The sequence below is a fragment of the Anopheles nili genome, chromosome 2 (assembly GCF_943737925.1).
Source record: "Anopheles nili chromosome 2, idAnoNiliSN_F5_01, whole genome shotgun sequence".
In the NCBI taxonomy this organism is placed as follows: Eukaryota; Metazoa; Arthropoda; class Insecta; order Diptera; family Culicidae; genus Anopheles; species Anopheles nili.
In genome coordinates this window covers 26134955-26155815 of record NC_071291.1, presented here as the reverse complement: position 1 = coordinate 26155815, position 20861 = coordinate 26134955, and the positions used below count along the sequence as shown (strand labels likewise).

The following is a 20861-nucleotide window of genomic DNA, read 5'->3' as shown; positions in this document are numbered from 1 at the left end:
AGCAGCCTCCTTGTTGGTACGGTCTCCTTTTACTTTTCCGAAAAATGCACAATATTCAATGGCGTACAGTTTTAGCGGACCAAAGGACACCCAATCTCTAGTCACTTTCGGAGAGGAGCACCCAAACGAGCCAACCTCTCCGGAACGTCATCATACGGTATGACGCCATTTGTTTACACTCTCAAATACGCTAACGAGTTTCAAACCGCTCACGTTGTAAAAATGACGGCGCTTTACCGCTATTTCGTATGTCTCGTTTTTCTGTTTGGTGTACAGCTCAAAACTAGCTCCGCAGATGACGAAATCATCAACAGCAAATGGATAAAACCCGGCGCACTAGATCGTTGGGGGCAACAAGGGCGGCTTAGTGAAAATACAGCCCGTTCATCCAGTGCCTCAACCGGTCCCGACGTAACCGACGATGGAAAGCTGGCGATCGTCTACTACCGCAAGCTCATAAAAACCCTCTTCAACCGCGAAGAACTCCTCAACGATCCATCGAGCGACACGCTATTTACAACCGATCTTGCGCTGAAGATCAGCGCCCGGCAGCTGGACAAACTGATGAGCACCACGAGCACGACCCGCGAAATGGACATGATCGTTTCGGAGATATTGGAACAGTCCACCCAAATGAGACGAAAGTTTATGCTTCGAGAAAACCGCTGCGAGCATCTGTACAACGTGCTGATGGAGCTTTTCGCATCACAAACCGTAAGGTATCTGCTGCCGGTGGTTCTGCTCATCTTTGCATTCATCGCGATTAAGGTGATCTCGCGAGTCACCAGGATGCACCCGATCATCGTGTTTCTGCTGCTAATTATGAGCATCACGTTCTGCAACAAGTGGCACGAATGCAACGAGAAGTTAGCGCGTGAATCCCTCCAAAACCTGGAAACACCTCGAACGACGTTAAGCCTGATGTTAAGCTACATTTCTGGTGGGACGGGATCTAGTGACGGCATACCGCAGCTCATCTGTGACCCCGTGCAGGTTCTGGTCGATGCCACCGTGTCGATTCAAGCCAAATACTTCAGCAGCATGTTCGGTGTGTTCATCGGCATGTTCCACGAGCATACGAAGAATGCGAGTGTTATAGGAACGATCATGATTAGCTTACTGTTGCTGGGCTTCGCGTACTTGCTAATTTCGTCGGTAATGACCGTTGTGGTTCAAAGCGGATTTCAGCTGACCGGCAACTTGCTGGGCACTTGGTTGTCCTCATCACGGACGGTCCCAATAGCGGATGGAACGGCTAATAATGGCCAAGCGCAGCCTCAGCTACCTCCGTTAAATCTGAACATTCACATTGGCGATGGTGGTGCTAGAATACTGGCCCAGAACGAGATGTTACGGCTCGAAAACCAGCGTGTAGAGATAGTGCCGGAGGACACCAATGGTCCGGTGATGGAAATGCTGCGCGAAAAGGAAGAACCAAAGGAAACACAACCATCCACTGCACAGGAGGAAATTGAAGTACTCACGAGTCAGCTAGGGACGGAAAATGAAGCGGAACGAGAGGAAAAATGACACACCTGTTAGCTTTAAAATTAAAACACGTTAGCGATTGAACCAAGATGCTAGCATTTTAAGCCACGTGATTTGAATATTTTTTAGTGCTTAGTTAGGATGTATTTAAACTGTTTTGCTTAGTGAAGAAATGTGAAAAACCTACTCCAAATAATCCCCAGTCATCTTTTAGAACCGTTCCATCGTCGCCATTACGTGATAAATAAAGAGATTCTTGCAATCGTTGTTATAAAAAAAGGCTTGTATTTTGTTTCTTTAGGTGAGTTTTGTTGTAAAAAAAATCTTATCAACTAATAGCTGCATACCAGCATTTGTAGATTTATATGTTATAAAATATACCATCTTCTGCTTATGATAGAATTTAAAATTTTCCCACCGACCGTCTTTTGGTGCATTAAAAGCGAGAATGTGTCCCCAGGTTCTCGCTAGTCACGCTGTACTGCCATTGATGTTAGCAAATGTTGCTTACACGTGCTTCATTAAAATTGCCACTCGATAATCGTACCCAATCTAATCACTAGCCTCCTATCGCCTTCCGCAGGGTTAAAATTATTGGATGTACAATAAAAGGTTAAAAAGTTTTCTCTCAAAGAGCCAGTCTATTGAAGTCGTTCGCTGATCGAAACCGCCACCGAACCACCGTCCGGTGGCATTTTGGAGTTTCCGGCGAGAAAAGTGGTATTGCTTAGATGTATGAAATGCGGGTTGATCAACCGGAACTGCTGGTCATCGTTGCAGAATGACACCATGGCCGGAAACACGGGCAGCTGGGCGTCGTACAGCAGCGGGCCGGCAAGACTTTCACTCCCATAACCGAGCAGTGCGTTGCTGGGAGGTTCTGTGTGTGTGTGGAGTAGAGAGCAAAAGATGATCATAAAGACGGTTGTCGATTGGACCCCGGCTGTTGCGATCACTTACCGTACTTGATGAGATCGCTGGAGAGGTTGTTCGGGTTAATGGTGGGACTTTTAACGCTAAAATCACAATCCTCTTGTAACTCCGCGGGTCCATCGCCGTTGCTGTTCGTGCACAGATGCTCCAGCGGTTCCGGAATACTCAGTTTGGACTCATCGGACGGCAAACATTGGAAGATGTCCTCCATTTCGTCTGCCAGCGGCTGCAGCAGATCATCCTTACACACTAAGTTGAGATCAATGTTTGAACTTTCGCTAAAGTACGGCAGCGATTCCTCCTTGTGCACCTCCGGGGGCGGGATCGCAGACTTCACCGTTCGTTTCCGCGGCTTTTCGTTGACTCCGGACCGCGGTTGTGGTTCCTTTTTGCGTCCTCCCTCGGCGTCTTTCTTGTTCTTCGTCATAAACTTTGGTACGCTGTCCAGCTTTTCGCCCGTTCGGTGATCGACTTTGTGTCGGCGCCGGATGTGCTTCAACCAGTTGGGGAAGTTGGTGAAATCACGCGTACAGTACTTGCACTTGAACGGTCGCAATCCGGAATGGATGTTGCTGTGCTGGCGTAGCTTCGAGCTGCTGAGGAAGCCCTTGTTGCACTCGGGACACACGAACGGTCGCTCGTTGTTGTGTACGGCCGAGTGCACCTTGAGACAGCGTTCCGTTTTGTAGCTCTTCCCGCACAGGTTGCACCGGAACGGCCGCTCTTTCGAATGGTAATTCAGGTGCCGCTGAAGGTGCGCCTTTTCACAAAAAGCTTTATCGCACTGTTCGCACTGGAACGGTCGCTCGCCGAGGTGCGTTTTGTGGTGCTGGATCAGGTTGATTTTTTGTACGAACCTTCGGCCACATTCCGAGCAGGAAAATTTCGGGCTTTCCGAGTGTATTTTGCGATGTGAGTACAGGCTACCCATGGAAAGCGATCTACAAATTGAAAAGCAGTATGAATAACAGACTAGTTGCATTAAAACGACAGAACTTTGTCACTTACTTTCCGCAATCGGGACACTCGACCATTTGCTTGGGTATACGGTGGAACTTCCGAGTGTGCTCTTTTGCTTCGGCTTGCGTTTCAAATGTAGCATCGCACCGTGAGCATGGTATAGGTTGCGTTTTCGCATCATCAACTTTTCCAATACGATCGCGGGACGTTCCGGCATTGTTCGGTAGATGAATATTTTGATGACGGGTGAGATCCGACTTTTGATGGAACGTTTTCGAGCAATCCGGGCACGTAAAGCAGTGTTTGGCGCTGTTCATGTGCCGATAGCTGTGCAACCGATACGCCCTGTACTGCTTTATGCGCTTTCCACACACAGGACACGCGTAGACTGGCTCCTGCTGGTAGCTCGTGCGATAATGCTGCTCGTACGCTGCTTGCGATGCAAACGTTTTATCACAATTACAACATTCGATAGAAACTTTGCTTCCCTTCTTTCGATCGACATTTCGCTCAGGTTCTAGTTCCACATCGCCAAGGTGACCTTCTTCTAGGGCCTTTCGCAGCGGTACGCCGTTGTTGTCAAAATATTTTGTCGGAGAAGGATTTTGAGGCTCCATCACCAATCGCAAATCACCTAATGAAACAATAAACACATTGTAAAATACGAAAAAGCACAACGCAAATTATGGTGAGGTATACGTACCGGTGCGCTCTTTGCGTTTACTATTGACACCAAAAGTCCCGGCAACGGGTTTTTTGGCTTCACCAACATCAAATGGGAATTCACGGCACAGCTCCGACGTCGTATCATTGCTTTCTGTTCCATTTTCGGATACATACTTCATGGTAAACGCATCGTCCATGCTGTTTATATGAAGAACGAGTTAAATTCACGATTCCCCAAACGGGTTGTAATCAAAACAAATCGAGAGACGGGAAACCACAATCAAAACATCACCCGTCACGACTGCGGTTAGTTTTGTGAGGTTAGGATTTCCAAGGGCGGAAAAACTTTTATTCACTCAAAACCGATTTAAACCGTAATGCTGCTGATGTACTTTATATTCCTCAACAGCCTAGGTGTTTGGTGGACAGCGTCGTCAATATTGCACGGTAATTAACCGCTTATTACTCTGCTGCAGAGCATTATTTTAAGCGCGACACCAAAACAAACAATCACAGACGGTAGCCATTTTTGTTTCTTTGCTTTGCCTATATTCGTTACAAAAAGCGTGCTTTCTGTCATTGTAGCTTCGTAGTAAGTAGAACAGTAGCACAGATATAATAAGGATTCACGGATATATGTTGAATGATTTTTTACGATATGAACTAGTTTGTTTTGCATTAAACTATAAAATTATTCTCTAAGAATTTATTTAAGTTGCACATAAAGCTAATAAAACATCATCCTAAATTAAGTAATAAATTGGTGCGTCGCTGCATTACGCAGTATAAACGTAATGGCACTCACAATAACTGAGAGAAAGAGAGAGCCAAAGAGAGAGAGAGACAAATAGCTCATCAGTATTGTTTACATCCTCTCTGTCAAACTGATCTTAATGTAAACAAAACCGCGCGTTTGTGAAACCCATTTGCACGAAGCCTAAAAACTAGTTTAAAAATTCCATTTCGTTATGCGATAGTTTCGATTTCGATCAAATTATCAATCATATGTAGTGTGAAAACCTTTTAGTCATCAAGGGTGTAGTTAAATCTTGTACTATTCTCGAGGTATTCTCTAAAGCACGGCGTCAGAATGATCAAAAGACCCTCTAAAAACGACAACGAGAATGAGATATTGCGAATGCAGCAGGAGTTTTACGCAGAGCAAAATCGCGACACTAATTTCCAACCAGCCGCCAAGGTAGTCCGTGTGCAACGCGATGGTAACGAAGAAAAGCCGGCCGGCATAGCTCGACAATCGGAATTTGCTAAACGAAGAGCTCTACGGGTTGAAGCTCAAACAGCACCACCGCCAGAGCAGATGGAAAAAATCACCCCTGAAGTGCTAAGCGACGAATGTGAATCACCTGCAACCGAAGAACCGCCGAGAGAGTCGTTGGTCATGGGGGAAGTCATTGAACGACGGCCGGAAAACACGTTTCTCGAAAGCGCAGCCATGCTGGATGGCTCATTTCCGAAAACGATGCACATAACGGCGTACCCATCGCAAGAACAGGCAGATGTCTCCGGCTCAGGCAAAGGCACTAGGAAAAGTCTCTTCGCGCAAATGGTTGCAAAGGGAAAGGTACACGGCAAGGCGCCGGAACAAACAAAACATGAGAGTAAAATCAGCTTCGAAGAACCGGCAGGCAGCGCTCTGCTCGAAGGATGGGATGCCACGGAAATACACAATGAAAACATGCGAAAGCTAAATCAGATGTCTGTCGATGAGATATGTAAAGAGCGAGATAATCTCTTGAACACGCTCGATCCGAAGCTTGTCGAATTTCTCAAATCCAGAAAGAAGGCAGACACCAAAACGGAAGTGACTAGCCAAAATCAATCGGTAAAAAATGATCGATTTCCGTCCACGAGTGCGCTTCGGGTAGGCATGGACGTGTTGCGTGAGAAAGGATCCGAGCAGTGGATCAATTTCGATGTATTGGAACCGGAAAAGCTCGAATGGACAAAAGACATCGAGCGTAGCGTAGAAAAGCTGAAACCTGGTGAAACCTACGAAGCTCGGTTCGATTGGAAGGGAGTTTTGCAACCGTACACGACGGAAACGATCGCTCAACCGGCAGATGATCGCGAACTGTACCTTCACGGAGAGGACGCACAACGTCCCGGGTATACTCTGCAGGAATTGTTTCGTTTGGCTCGCTCGAATGTGTTGCAGCAGCGAATTTCCGCACTGGCGGCCATCGCCGGCATGCTTAACATCATGAACCAGGGCTTCTACGATGGCGTCGTCGAGCTTCCCATCTCGAAGGTGTTCTTTTTCCTTCGCTTCGCGCTGGACGAAAACACACCCTCGGTCGTGGAGGTGGCCTCACGAGCTCTGGCAAGTCTGTTTTACAACGACACCGATGAGATTCTGCTCGACACAATTTTTGATTCTGAGTACGGCATGGTCCAGCCGGAACTGGCTCTCGACATCACCCACAGCCACGAGGAGGAACAACGCCAGCGAGAATCACAAATGCAAGCCGGCTTCGATGCTATGAATCTAGCAGGATCATCGACCTCTCGGGCAACGACCCGTCAACCGGCCAAGCCACGATTCAAGGCTAACCTGCCCGACCCGGACGATCCAGACGATGTGCACAATCGCGAGACGATGAACGATTTCCATCTGGCCGAAACGGACCTCGTCGAGTGTTTGCTCCGGACGAACATCCTCGAGCGCATCCGGTACATTCTGTTCGCGATGAAACCGGAAGGGGCCACGGTGATTAACTGCACGAAAATTTTGATCCGGTTAGCGCGTACCAGCGAACGAATCGCGCTTAAAATCGCCACCAACGAGCCACTGATCGGGGCGCTGGTGAAAAGCTATCTAACATTGATCGACAGCAGCGTCGAGCATCAACCGCAACACGTGGTGCTGAAACTGGTGCGTGTTTTATGCGGGTATAGGGGGAACTTTTACGAGCAGCATCTGCACCGCTTCCACGTGGTCAGTCTGGTGAAGCGGTACGTTTTTTCCCGAAAGGATATCAATGTGAGTTTCCCGAGTGGTTGTGGTTGGTGGTTGGTGTTAGACTAACAACTCACGTGTGCCCTCTGCAGGTGGAAATGATCCAGATACAGATCGAATCGTTTCGTTTCTTCCGCCTTCTGCTGCAATACAAGCATGACGACGTGTTGTACAGGTGAGTGACGAATCAATAAAATGGTTTGTGCGTGTTGAACTCTCATTTTTGCTACCGTAAGCACGAATTTTCCTCCTCGATGCCGTTTGCAAACTGTCTGTATACGCTCTGCTCCTTGTTAGGGGGAAATGGATATACAATCCTTCCAATTTCTGGCACATGGTTTGTTATTAAGCTATATTATCTACTGATTTTCTTATCACAATCCACAAATGCCGAAGACTACGCTCGGTAAGAGGTTTGAGTTTGTTACTTTTGCCACCTCTCTACCTAAAATACTTGGTGTTGTCTGCTTTTTCCTAGTTCTGATACACTATTTTCCTAGTTCGAATACTTTCCCGATGCAGAGAGAAAAAAATGGGATTTTATTTTTACATGAGTCCTGTACGCGCGGGTCTTACTTTATTATACGTATAAAATAATCATACATGAGGGTAGGCTAAAACAAACTGCTAACTGTAAAGCTGAAACTGTCCGTAATCGTTCGAAGGGAATGCGTGAAATAAGAATATTGTGTGTCATTTTCCGAAGCTTCTAGTCCTGCATCAAGAGGTGGCAAAATTTAATCACCTCATCGTGCGCCCTGAAGTAGCATTTGACCGTTTCGTACGCGGTGTCGCACTTGTCCGGGGTAACTGCAAAAAGGGAACGAAAACGAAACGAATGAGACATCCGCCCTTGGGAACAGCCGGTGGGCCTCGTTACCGATGTGGCCACATTCGCGCGTCAAATGCATGGCCGCATCCCGCACGTCATCCGGTAGGATATACAGCATCCGTTCCAACCAGATCCGGCCCGTGTCCTCATCGATCACGTCGATCTTGTCAAAGAGACAGTGGATGTAGCATTTGACCGCCGGATCGTCGTGTACCGTTCCGTCCAGGCACTGGCGCAGCAGATCCTCCGAGGCGCCCGATTCTGCGACACAGATTTCGTGCAACATTTTGGCCGGCTTCTTATAACGGTCCGGTATTTCGAAAGCCTGCCGGTGAAACGGAACAAGCGAACAGGTTAAAACCTACCAAAACACCGAGCGCAAATGGGAATAGCTAGATTCGAGCGCGATTCGGCAATCAGCTTCACTTCGTGCATTGACTGTGGAATAGGAAAAATCAGTCGAATCGGAACGGCAAAGTGCATCATCTAGTGCCCTTGGCAAAAAAGGACCCGTGTGTGAGTGCGTTTTTTCCGCTCTCACTTGCAGCAAAACTAGAGAAACCAATCGGCTTAACAAGGAATGGTAAAAGGATGTCCTTGTTCCGCAGTGTGGGTTGTAAGCACGAGCAGCTAGCAGAGTTTACCCTCCAAACTATGGCAAATGCGGTATCGGCAGCTTGCAGATCGCAGCTGAACCAACACGAAACCTGCATGTCTTTTGTATGTCTTTTTCTGGAACATTCATCCTGCTTCCAGCACGGTTTGTTCGAACGAAACTTTCGCACTAATGCTGGGGAGTTTTTTTGCTGTTATTGCTTCCCGTTTCGGTTGCACTGGTGTGAAAATTTTCTGTTGGAACAAGCACACAAAATACACGAATCAGCCCCAAGGTGTTACCCCGTCCTGTTCGAGGAAAATGGTTTCGTTCGAAAGATCAACCCGGTAGCAGCTTGCCGGCATCGGTGATGGATGGAAAAAGGCAGCAACGCCGGAAAAAGTGCACGATGACGAAGGAAACCATCGCCGTGGGTTCGCTGGTTCCGGTCGGAACGTTTCCTCTTTCGTTCGTCGTTCGAGCTAAAGCGTCAGTTTGGGGAGTTTTCGGTGGTTCGAAAGTTGCCCCCAGAGCATCAAACACCGTTCGTTCGTTTTGCCACAGGTTTTCCACCCCAATGGCAATCGGTGCCCTTCGTGTGGCCCAAGATGGTTCTTATCGATTCCATACGCCGTACGCCGGCTGACAATTAAGACTGACATGGAACGAAAAAAGCTCATTAATGCTGGCACCTCGCGGTAGCTGGAAAGCTGGAAATTGGGAAATGTCAGCACCCTTGGGTGTTTCCACTCAATTACATTTCCATTCCATTCCGCCGTAGTGGGCGGGGAGAAAAATCGAAACAGTCAGTAGCTGATTAGCTTGCCCTGTCTCGAATTTGTGCCAATCAATCCTAGCCTTCATTGGATCCGGAAGCGGAGGGTTTTGCCAGATCAACGACGCTTCCTAAGCTTCCGCTGCGAAGTATTACCACGATCCGCTCAAGGCGGCACCCGGATTGTTGAACTTTTGGAGGAAAAATCACGTTTTTGACGGCTCTTAAAATTCACTCACAAAGCATCATGTTGTGTTTGCTTGAGCCGCATTGATACCTTTTTTCTGTTGTTGTTGCATGCTAGAAAATATCCCTACATCCGCTTCCGGGAAGGCGCCTATTTGAAAGTATGATTTACATGCCGCAACGAAAAAAGGGCTTCCGCATTCAATCCTCACACGCTAGAAGACATCTCGACGGGGCCGGGAAAACTTATGGAAAACACATCCTTCCACCAAATTTGCCAAATTTTCACCCCAAATCACACACGAACACGCGCTGCGCGTGTGGAGGCGCAAGTGCCAAAGCACACTAATCGTATGCAAAAGGCGTTCGCGTCGCACGCGCGTCAAACTTACGACCGAAAGCATAATGCAAACCGTCAGGACGACGAGGGTTCGACGCCACCTTGCTTCCATGTCCTTTCGTCAGCGTCGTTCCGGAGTCCGCCTGTCCTGGAGATAGGGAAAGGGCAGGCCTCCTCCTTGAGGCTCCCTTTGGAAAGCTCACGGGGCTTCCGGCCACGGATTTGGAAGCCACTCTCTCTCGCTCTCTCCTGCGGCGTGTGATACTGTCAGCTTTTTTCCGGGTTAAGGGTGCTGTTAAAAATGTCATCACTCCGTGTGTTGGCGTCGTATTTATGCGCCGTATTTTAGAACCCTCTTCTTTGCAATGCTGGGCACGAGTTTGTGCGATTGTTGGATCCGCAAACCTACACGCAAAGTAGGCCTAGAAATCTGCCCATCATCCTCGTGAGAATGTACGCAAAACCCTACGGTTTGTCGACATTCGAGTAGGCGATGCCAGCGACCTATAATCGAACGGCACCGGAAGGGGGTGGTGTTGAGAAAACATGCCCGTTTCAATTTGGTTACGAACAACAACGGGTCAGCATTGTCTCTCGAGAAAAACCCACACTTTAATTTTATTAAAAACGACCCCCTAATTGCATTCGCTCGTGTGCAGGCGGTGTGCACAACACGGAACGGTGGAAACCGCTTTCCCATTTAGGTGTGTGTGTGTGTGTGTGTGTGTGTGCGGTTTTGTCGGACAATGACACGGCAATTAATTATCATTAGTGCTCGCCAGACGTAAAACCTTTGGCCTCTGTGGCCCAGCCCCGGGGCCAAGAGCGCTAGTGTCGATGATGGCGACGATTGCGTGCTAAATTGAATATTGATTAGAAAGTTGCGGTTTCATTGGGATGACTTCGTTTCAATTTCGCCCGTAATAATGGGCCCTGAGCAAAACGAGCATTTGCATGCAGCTTGGCTACTCCTTTGCCACAATCTCGGGTGCGCGTGCTAGCCTTCGATAAATCACAGTTCCCCGTTCTGTTCGTAAGGCACATCATTACGTGATTGGGGGACGATTGGCGCGTGGTCTGACGTTCGATTTTGCATGCTGGAATCGAACCACCGGCGTACGGTTTCGCTAAACGACCTGTTACGTTGAGACCGTGTGGTTGGATAACGCGCGTTACAAAGACGCAACCGTTTTGCTGGCAATTTTCCGTCTCACAATAGAGCTAAACTTCTACTGGATCGTTCTTCAATCAAACAAAAAAGTGCAGTAAACAATCGCCATCCTGCAACTACAGCAGCAAAATGTTCCACCAACGGACGAAGATTGCTTTCCCCCAATAATCACGGCGGTGCGAATGCGAACGAGAAGTTTCAATTGCGACAAAGCGCTCGATGGTATTAAATTTTAAACTCTCTCGTTTGTCTTTTCCCCGTTGGTGCGAATGTTTTGCTGTTTTAATGAAACGTCTCCCAAAACAGCTTCGGAAAGCTGCATCAGTGTGTATTTTTCTGCACTCGAGAGCCACTGTACAGGTGGCTCTTTTCTGGTCATCTCATTAGGCACCCGTCCATCGACACGCTTCCCGATCCTCCCAGCGCGCCCACTTCACTCACTTTGGTGCAAATTTTCTTCTGTTCACCTTCTCCGGCTAGCGATCTTTGGCCTGCCCTATGCTACCTGCTCGAGTGGCACTACCAGCATCTCATTTTCGCCGAGGATGGCCCATTTATCATCCGCCAGCACGCCGTCGCCTTGTTAGCCCTAATTGGCCACGGGCTGCAACGGGATGCAACTGCACCGGGTGGTGCAGCGGCGCAGCTCCAGCACCAGCTTTGTGACAAACTTTTCGCCTGCTTCTCCAAATGGTTCACTGCGGCCCAACGAGATGGAGCTAACGAGGTAATTAATAACCAGTGGGCGTAATAACGCTGATGGGTCTGGTGGAGCGATTTGCAATCAAAACCCTGTCCGGTATCCTTTCGTTGCAGTTCTCCCAAAAGCTGCTCCTGGCCGGTTGCCTTTGGTCCGCGTCTCGGGCACGCTCCATCGTCGGTGAAGCGGTCTTTCGCACGTTCCTGGAACGATACGTCGTGACGTTTGTGCGATGCGAGCGGTTCAATGAAATCATGCGAATGTTGAGGTAAGTGTTATAACCACGAATAGACGCTCCCCTTCAACGAGGTTGACTCTAAAACCGGAACCATCCATCCATCCATCCATCCATACCCGTAGCTCGTCCTCACTCATCCTGGCGCCCTTCGAAGATCGCACACCGTACGCCATCGCTGCCCTACCGACGCTGGGTGCAGTGCAATTGCGCAAACACGAAACCGTGCCAACGCTAATCGTGACCAGATCATATCCCGTGTTCCTGCTACAAGCGCTGCTGCACCTGCTGCTCGTCGAGCTGCAATCATCGCCCGGCTGTCCGGTTGTAATGGTGCTGAAAAATGAGCTTTTCGGAGGCACCCCACATCGGCGCTATCTGGAGGCGCTTTGTGCGCGAGCGAAAAACCCCGGAAATGTGAGCTGTCTGGGTGGGAATTGGTTTACACAGACCATCGAACAGCGGTACCTTCTCGCGGTGCTGCAGCTGCTGGGGCTTGTGGCGGGAGTGGGAAAGAACCGCTGTAAGCAAACCACCGGCGAACCGGTGAAGGAGCTTCCCAGCGATCCGGACGCTGACGGGGCAAGAACGATGGCGCTTAAACTGGCCATCACCATGACGTTCTCGATTAGTGAAGCGTTTTACCGCGTGCTGTTGCAGCTGTTTGACGATATCATTTTTGTGGCCGGTTACTACGGAACCGCTGGTTCGGAGCTGGCCGTAACCGAGGCGGATCTGCAGCGTTGGAAGCTGAACTACAAACTACTCGCGCAAAGGGCCATCAAAAACGAGGTAATTGAGAGCGGGAAACGATCAATCGAACCACGTTCGATAGTCCTTGTTCCGGTTGGGATGGGGTGCATTATTCATGTCCTACTTAATTCGTGATTTGCGACGCTCAACAGGTCAACTTGGATTCAACCTTCCCGTCGTTGTGTGGTTTTACGGTGACAGAATGGAAAGCACCTCTGCTAGGACGCAGCTGGCCTTACAGCCCGCTTTACCTGCTGGTGGACAAGCTGGAGAAGGGTTCACCGAAGCTGGAACTACTGAACGAGTCTGCCATCATCAGCACCGGTTTGCGGTTCTCGGAGCTCGTCGAAGCCAGTGGCGTCACGGTCGCTAGTGCCACCGAGCGGGTCATGTACTTGATGGCCGCTTTTCTCGGTCCCGACTCGAAGTTCCTAGAGCCGGATCTGTCAGGGTTGATAGAACGACGTATCGCCCACGAGCGGAACCTCGCAAGAACGACCCAGACGGTAGTGCGTGACGTTGGGTTTGATTTCGAGACGACGAAAATCGAAGGCCGGAAAAGCTACTACGGGTTGTACCAGCTGGCGTTGGATGTTTTCCAGAGCTCGAGCTACGGCCACAGTGGGTTCGGAAGCCTGTTGATGGTGCCGCTGGCACAAAAGTACGACGTCCGCTGGCGGAACATGGTCTGGTCGGAGTACGTGGCCGTGCTGCGGTTCATCACATGCAGTGAAGCTGAGGTAAACCCTTGGGTGGACCCTTGGGGTGTGTTGTAAGCAGTGGCCAATTTATGCGTTCTAATTACTTTTCTCTCTGTCTCTTTTCTCCATGTCCGGAATGTTCGTATGAAACGCTTTATGAGCAGCTCTTTGCTGATCTGAATGAGTACCTGGAACCCGCAGAAAGCGACACCCTGTTGCTTCGATCGTATGGACAGGCGTTGAACTCGAACCTACTTCGACCCGGGTCGATACCGCATCGGGTGGCCGCCCACCACCTTCAGGCGCATCGTTCGAAGACAAACGTCCTGCCGCGGCCCGGAGAGAAGTCGGCGAAGGACGACGTGGTAGAATAGCGACAAGCTCCTGTCGATGGAAGGTGGCTAAACGGAAGCAAACAGCGAAAGTATCGAGTGCCGTAAATAAAGCGTGAATTATGACTAGTGCGGATTTTTTTTTTACTTCACATTTTCTTCCCACCAAAGCGACGTCCTCCCGACTGTCGTTCCTTGCGCCAGGACAACAGCCGCACTTTAAGAGTGGGTGCAAATTGGGGAGTGAGAAAAACGCAATTCTCTACCGTGCGTGTGAACCGTGGTGGCTTCTTTCGGGGTCGCTTAGCAACGTTACATGGCGTCATTAGTGCCACGGTCCGTTGGCGCCGGAATGGTGCGGTAAATCACGACCAAATGGAGCCGTTCACGAATAGGAATGGATGTGCTTGCGAGCGGTTTATTTGAATTAAGCCACCAAATTGCCGGGAACTGATATGTGGTTAAAGGGCAATCTAGTGTAGCGTTTACCTTCCGTGCTCGGGACCGTTCCTCGGTCGAGGAAGACTGGCTGATTTATTTAAATGTGTTATTCACATCCTGCCGATGAAGGAGAAGGTAGTACATTCGCTCTGGGAATAGGACGATAAAGGCTCCTCCACCTTCGCAAACAGGTTGCTCTTGTAGTGATCCTTTTTGTTTTCTCTCTTTTCTTTCCTCCCCCGGCAACAGCTTTGTTTTCGCGATTTCCCAAGGCGTTTCGTGCTAACGAATCTTTTGCACAGCCACATTATGCGAATCCCGCGAAGCTGATTTCCACCCACGAAAGGGAATACGCTTTAGGTGTGCCTTTCTTTAAATCGCCCCCAAGCGCAAGTTTGCCCATTGTTGTGGAGGCTGGGTTGTGACTTACCGTCGATCCCTTCAACGGGTGGTGTACGTGTGCCAGCACACGGATCCGTGCGTGCAGCGGAACGTACGCGCTCGGACGCACCGAACCGTGGCGTTGGCGGTGTTTCGGGGGATGAAATTTCGCAAAAACCACCCCACCGTTCCATCCGGGGTTGGATGTGGCCACCGTGCCACGAAAATCTCGCCATCGGAAGTGAACGGTTGAGTGACTTCGAGGTGCGTGTTGTTCGGGACCGGGTTCCAGCGTCACTTATTCCACCGCATCCGACACTTTGGTATTGTCGTGGAAAAGCTTCTTTATGTTTTCGCGGAATGCACGAGGTAGCACGGGGCCGGAACGCTCGAACGCCGTGGATACCGATACGACGTCACGGAAAAACGCTCGCTCCTGATTTCAAAATTGAAAAACCCCCGAATGGCCCCAAAATGGCTCGTCGCTCCACCATTTTCAGCGGTGAGAATTGCTTCGCGGAGCAAAAATAGACATCAGAAAGGACTGCTGCCGGTCGGTGGTTCGTTTTTCGCAGGAAATAATTTAATTTCGTCCGCGACTCGACTATCAGCAGCTCTCGGGATGAGACAGCACTCCCGACAAGCTGAGGAGTATCGCGTTTCCAATCGACTGGCGCGATCCGCTGCTTCTTTTAGAGATTCCTGTGGACTCCCGAATCCACCGCCCGCAGACCGAGACATCAGTGGAGTCTATTTTTGGCGAAGCGAATAAATCCCCAAAATTGAACAAAACCCAACGGCCACCGAGCTTCAATGGAGCACCGGAACGTGCAGGATGGAGTGGAAAAAATCAAAATGGGGATGATGCTAAGCGCATTATTGGAAGACCTGCTGGCTTTAGCGAGGCAGAGTGGTTGTGGAATGTATTAAACTTCTCATTGTTCCAGCGAAGCACAATAATCGCTAGGGGCGTTTATAAGCTCAATCTGTAATCGATCATCACCCGGTGGGCGCATCATAATGGGGTGCTTATTATGCGGCCCTAATGAGGTCACCGCAAAGGACCGTATATTATTTCCGCGTTCCGGGCTGGCAAGTGGCTTTATATATCGTTCAAGCCAATTAATTTACATCAATTGCGTGTGTTAATGTGATCTTTTGACGAACGTGAGATGGGGTGCGTTGAGAAGACACGCTGCAATTCGCTTTCGATTTGGTCAACGTATCTATTATTCGAGAAAAAAGGGTCAATTGGCGCCGAGGTTAAATGGGTAATGTGACGGAGGGTCTTTGTGCGAATCGTGACTCAAGACGTTCGTATCGTTATGGTGCGTGAAATGAGTCACGGTTTCAGCCATTCCGCGGTCGCGTGTATGTATGTCGCCATGTTGTAGGGGGTTGAAAACGCACGCGACTGCTGGGATACGTTACAGGCATCCTTCCACCTGTCGAACCACATCCGGCGAGGCGCCATTCGGTGCCAGATGGGGAAACCTTAGAGCAGGGATCGAATGACATATGTATACATAAGGGCCGGTGAATGAAACAGCCCGAAGGTGTCGTGGGAATCAGCATTTACGTCAACGCAAGGTGTCAGGGTAAACATACGCTGGTTCCAATGAACATGCTACGGTTGTTAATGCGCTCTGTGTGTCCTCAAATTAGCGGGTAGGTGTACCTAGATACGCACCCGCTCACGTGTATTTTTCATTTACTCTCGAATGATGATGTGGTTAATATTTTTCGCACGTTTTTTTGTTACGGGTTTGAAACGAATTGGTTGTCTCAACCGAAATGAAAAGTAACCGCGGTTCAATGGCACCGGGTCGTTGTACTACAAGCGGTCCATTAGCGGTGGAACAGGTTGATTTGGGAAGTGAACAAAACGCCCTACACGCTGATCTCTCTAGCTCAATGGCATTCATCTGTTGCGATAGAAAACCCATCAGGACAGTCGTAATTCCGTCGCTGGCTTCTGCCTTTGGGACCGAAAACTCATAAAACGCTTCGGTATCATCTCCCTTCCCGGAGCGGTCGCAAAAAGCAATAACGCGCTGAAGAGTCCTTCAGGGTCGTCCAGCGGGACAAAATTCAAATGAAGATACGCGCTATCGACCCAAACACACCCGAAAGCTCGTCGACACCAAACAAGCTGTCTCAGGAGCTTTTGCGAACGGAACACCCCTAAAAAGGGACCCCAATGTCACATGTCGTCAGCTGGTTTCGACTTCATGCGCACGTGTCCTGTGTGTACAGGGAGGTGCCCTTTTGCAGTCGCTCCACCGCAAGTGGCACAAGCGAATTTATTACCAAGCCCCCACCCCACCATCAGAGACCAAGGACATGTCTGTGAGCCGCCCGACGCAAAGATTGTAGCTAATTAATCATCCAGGAGAGCGACTGGCACTCGCCGGCGGATTAGGACGGTGACCGCAGTAAAGCCATCAGCAGCATCATCATCGTCGGGATCGATTTTCTGCCACCGGGTGAGTCAATGAAGTCACGTGCTGCCAGCAGTTTCGTGTGCTTGGGAGCTTTGTAGGAGCTTGACCGACGTCGGTGGCGGATCGTTTGCTCTGTGGGACGTTGCACACGAAGACGAGACGCTCGAGAGCTTGTCTCACGTGGTCCTGGAAGAATGCTGTTTCGCCCGAGCATGAGGGCTGCGTGATGTAACGTTAGAAGGGCGTTTATATACAATTTTTTTTCGTCATGTCTCAACCGACCCTGAGTGCACCAGAGCGCGAAAGCGCCGTGATGCATTTTTAACGCTCAGTGCACTTTTAATGGCCGGTTGGCTGCGGTTGGCACCGAATAATGAATAAGACGAGTACGGTGGGCAAACGATCTTCTTTTAAATAAAAATGAATGGTTTTATGTATATAAATGTTTGTTTGGATTATTTTTTATTTCGTTATTTCTGCGATCTACACCGCCTGTTGAAAATATGCACTCAAAAATCGAAAAAAAATTCGATTTTTCTGAAATTTAACTATTTAGTTGTTTTTTTCTTACACATAACAAAGAGTGAGGAAGATATATGCAGTTTCAAAGGGAACTTCCATTGTTAAATGACAATCGAATTGACTTGATTTTTTTACTTGCGTAAAGCTTCGCATTCATACACGAACTGCCCTTGCATTGTTTCTATCAATAAGGATCAAATATGAACCTTGACCCATAAAAACCTGAGGAATGCTTAACCTCACCTCACACACCCTCCACATCCGTTCCCTTTTTTCTTTGCGTTTTCACTCACGAAACGTTTCACACCCACGAGTTACTTCTGAAGAAAAATATCACTTTTCAATACTTTTTAAATCCAGCATCTTACGATGCAATTCTAAACGCCGCCTTCGCCATAGATTGAATCCGCAGATGCCAATTTTACGCCAATATTAAAAAGCGTTACTGCAATTGTGAGGATTTTGAGTCTACAGCGGGTGATGATGCTACCAGGATATCATGCAGCAGAGAGGATGTCGATGATCGAGGTGTTCTGACAATTTCAACATGCTTTGTGACGTGGAGCCTATTATTATTATTGCATTCGTTTTTAATCCATGTCTAAAACTAGATTAACTTAAATTTCTTTAACAACTAATCAATGATCAAAGGGAAAAGCCTCAGTTTCGATGGATAAAAGCACCTGAAAGCAATCGCAAATAACAATAAAAAACATCACTGAAAATGAATGAAAACAATATTTCCCGGAACCAATTTCGACTCGAATGAAACCGTGAAAATTAGCTAGTATCACCTAACGACGATGGATGTGTCGGGAAAAGCAACACAATCATAAAGCTCCTCACGGTGTTCCTTTTGTGGGAAATTTATGATCACACTCGGGAAAGTTTTAAGCAGAATATGCTGCACCTTCCACGTTGAAGCTAAAAGGAGTGTTTTTGTTTCGTTAAACCGTACCGTTCCCTGGTGTGGAAGCTGATTCGTTGGAATTAAAGCGAACAGAAAACAGTGGCATTTACCAAATTCTGCTAACGTATCTGTTTTGATCGCTACATAACCGAACAGCAGAATGTAGCCGGTAGCTAGAATTAAAAATAAACTTCATGCTAAGCTCAGTTTCCTCGAAGAAGAGATGATTTGGTGTATTATTTTTTGCCATACCATTCATAACAAAACCCCTGATTTCATGGAAGAGCGTATCAACCCATCGGCACCTTTGATCTTATCGAACATATGTTTGAGCGTAGGTTCCCCGAAGGCCAATTGGCTCCTAATGACCGGCTCGTTAGTTACCCGGTGTGAGCATGTGTAAATGTGTCTTTATGATTGTCACAATAAATAAATCCAATTCTTTAAACCTGCCTTTCCAGAACAGACGCAAAGGTCGACAACGTTTTATTCGTGATACGTACTCGTATCACAAGAATCTGAGTTGAACCTTAGCATAATCCGGTTTTCATGTTACAAGCATCTCAACAACTTCCAGGAGCATGAGCTCAGCGCAAGTGATTGCTCCAGAATCATTACTCGTGGTTTTTGTTCATAGGAGCTTTGCAGTTTAAGAATAAAACCGTTCTAGGAAATGATTTATTTCTTCTTTGACGCTCACTCGCTCACTACTTACATGTAACGTCATTATACTTATCATGAAATCGTGCTGACAAATGTTGCTCTAGTCGAGCTGCAGTGATTTCATTAACGTTACTCATCTCCTGCCCTGTTGAGGAACGATAGGAAACAGTTTTCTTTTCTCTCTCACTCTATCTTTATTTGAATCACTCTAATCGGGGTGCCTGAGGGCTATGCTGCTGAGACTACGTGGTATTTAGTACTAAGATGTAAACATCAACAAAAAAAAAGATAGGAAAATAAAGAAGGCCGTCAAGAACGGTTTATAAAAAGATAATTTTAAAGCATTATCCTCTGAGTCATACTAATCTTATCACGAATTGTAGGGTGTAATTTACAATTTATGAGCACATTCTGAGCTTAAATCCACACGCTGACGTTAAAAGGAAACTATAAAAATTTGCGAACCCCACGCTTAAACCGACGAGCAAGCGAACAGGAAAACGAAGACCACATCCCAAGTATGGCTTCCGAAATTTTTATTACTCCAACTCGTTGATATTCTCCAGCAGTCGACGGGTGTTGATCGATTTGGTCGGCGTTCGATCACGATCCATTGAATCGCCTCCCGGCTTGGTGGACGCTTTTACTCGACCATTTTATTTAACTTACCTTTTGCCTTTGCCTCATCGCCGACCGGCAGCTCGTGCACCGGAGAGTGACATCAACATTAATTATCGCAGCCGCTTTTCCCGCCACCGCGTGCCACGTGTGCGTTCCCGTTCCTGACCACGTTGGTTCCGGCAAACGAGTGCGTTGGGTAAATTTACATACAATTCCCGGACCGTGAAAGGCATGCTGTTGGGGTTTGGTGTTACAAATCGGCGTTCCATCGTCGGATCGGCGGTTACGGCTGGCGGAGCTTATCCGTCAATACGCATTATTTATCTCGACATGATCGCTTCGCACGTGCTCGGTGCGGTAGGGCTTTTCTAGGGTGTGCTCGCGGTATGTGGAGGGGCAGGTGTCCTGAGGCGCCAGGACCCGGAAGCATCGGCCGGAACTGTAGCCCATCCGTAGCAGCAGTACGGAACGACCGGCAGACGGAGTCGGGTTGGATTCCTGTTGTGCGGTGGCTGAGATTAATTAAAATTATTAAAGAATCGGTTCGTATTTGAAGGGAAGCCGCTGATCATTGTTGCGTTGGGGTGAACACAACTCCATTCGCAGCGAACAGTGGCCACATCGAACAGAAAATATTCAAATTTAAACTCCAACGTCTAGCCTACGTGACGAAGGTTGAAGTTTCGTGTAAAAATTGTCAAAGTAAAGTCACCTCGCGATTAGCGGCGTTTTTTTTCGCTTCCCCTGTGTACAGGCCATATTTTTTTTTCTCCCATCCTGATTCCCCGGCAAGGCTTCCTGCGTGGATTTGTTTGGTGCCTTGCGACATCTGTCCGTTGCTACGACGAAAACCGGCTGTGTTTCTGCAGACGGCTCGCGACCCTTCGAGTTGTGGAACGAGTTATTTCGCTGAATGGATGGTGATCAGAGGGAATGAAGCAAAAAGAAAACCCAGGCACATGTGGAAAAGAGTAAAAAACTGAGCGGAATCGCACGCAGCGATTTTTTGAATGGACACGCACTGCCCGCGAATCTGCATGCGTTACGTTGTAAACAACTTTGCGCCAAGCACTGCGCGCGAGAGCGAGAGCGAGTTTAGGGAGAGACAGTGCTCTTCCTCTCTCTCTCTCTCTCTCTCTTGCGAAAGAGAGAGAGAGAGAGAGAGCAAAAAGTGTAAAGCAGACAGCTGACAGACGACATGTGTCAGACGGCGACAAAGTAGACACTGGAACTCC

General features: G+C 48.4%; 3 protein-coding genes across 3 annotated transcripts; 1 reads left to right on the top strand and 2 right to left on the bottom strand.

Annotated features, from left to right (window-relative positions):
• Positions 1-1774: 1774 nt before the first annotated feature.
• Positions 1775-4244, bottom strand: LOC128720443 (zinc finger protein 660-like). Its single transcript, XM_053814116.1, has 4 exons — positions 4085-4244; positions 3430-4015; positions 2449-3362; positions 1775-2368 (listed from the first exon to the last, which is right to left on the bottom strand). The coding sequence occupies exons 1-4, from the start codon at positions 4242-4244 to the stop codon at positions 2130-2132; spliced, it is 1899 nt and encodes a 632-aa protein (XP_053670091.1). The 3' UTR covers positions 1775-2129.
• An 893-nt stretch (positions 4245-5137) lies between these two features.
• Positions 5138-13741, top strand: LOC128720859 (uncharacterized). Its single transcript, XM_053814559.1, has 7 exons — positions 5138-7048; positions 7117-7199; positions 11404-11650; positions 11740-11891; positions 11984-12650; positions 12764-13351; positions 13477-13741. Exons 1-7 carry the CDS (start codon positions 5138-5140, stop codon positions 13684-13686), a joined length of 3858 nt encoding a protein of 1285 aa, XP_053670534.1. The 3' UTR covers positions 13687-13741.
• Positions 7734-9906, bottom strand: LOC128720860 (general odorant-binding protein 69a). Its single transcript, XM_053814560.1, has 3 exons — positions 9805-9906; positions 7905-8181; positions 7734-7834 (listed from the first exon to the last, which is right to left on the bottom strand). The coding sequence occupies exons 1-3, from the start codon at positions 9862-9864 to the stop codon at positions 7734-7736; spliced, it is 438 nt and encodes a 145-aa protein (XP_053670535.1). The 5' UTR covers positions 9865-9906.
• Positions 13742-20861: the final 7120 nt, after the last annotated feature.

What these genes read in the sequence shown, in the direction of transcription:
- LOC128720443 (XM_053814116.1), bottom strand. Translation starts at nt 4,244, where the DNA reads ATGGACGATGCGTTTACCATGAAGTATGTATCCGAAAATGGAACAGAA. An exon ending in GAGTGTCCCGATTGCGGAAA is followed by an intron (nt 3,363 to 3,429) that starts GTAAGTGACAAA and finishes TTCAATTTGTAG; the next exon opens with ATCGCTTTCCATGGGTAGCC. An exon ending in CAGCGATCTCATCAAGTACG is followed by an intron (nt 2,369 to 2,448) that starts GTAAGTGATCGC and finishes ACACACACACAG; the next exon opens with AACCTCCCAGCAACGCACTG.
- LOC128720859 (XM_053814559.1), top strand. Translation starts at nt 5,138, where the DNA reads ATGATCAAAAGACCCTCTAAAAACGACAACGAGAATGAGATATTGCGA. An exon ending in TTTCCCGAAAGGATATCAAT is followed by an intron (nt 7,049 to 7,116) that starts GTGAGTTTCCCG and finishes TGCCCTCTGCAG; the next exon opens with GTGGAAATGATCCAGATACA. An exon ending in GAAATCATGCGAATGTTGAG is followed by an intron (nt 11,892 to 11,983) that starts GTAAGTGTTATA and finishes CCATACCCGTAG; the next exon opens with CTCGTCCTCACTCATCCTGG.
- LOC128720860 (XM_053814560.1), bottom strand. Translation starts at nt 9,864, where the DNA reads ATGGAAGCAAGGTGGCGTCGAACCCTCGTCGTCCTGACGGTTTGCATT. An exon ending in TTTGCATTATGCTTTCGGTC is followed by an intron (nt 8,182 to 9,804) that starts GTAAGTTTGACG and finishes TTTCACCGGCAG; the next exon opens with GCTTTCGAAATACCGGACCG. An exon ending in GCGCGAATGTGGCCACATCG is followed by an intron (nt 7,835 to 7,904) that starts GTAACGAGGCCC and finishes CCCTTTTTGCAG; the next exon opens with TTACCCCGGACAAGTGCGAC.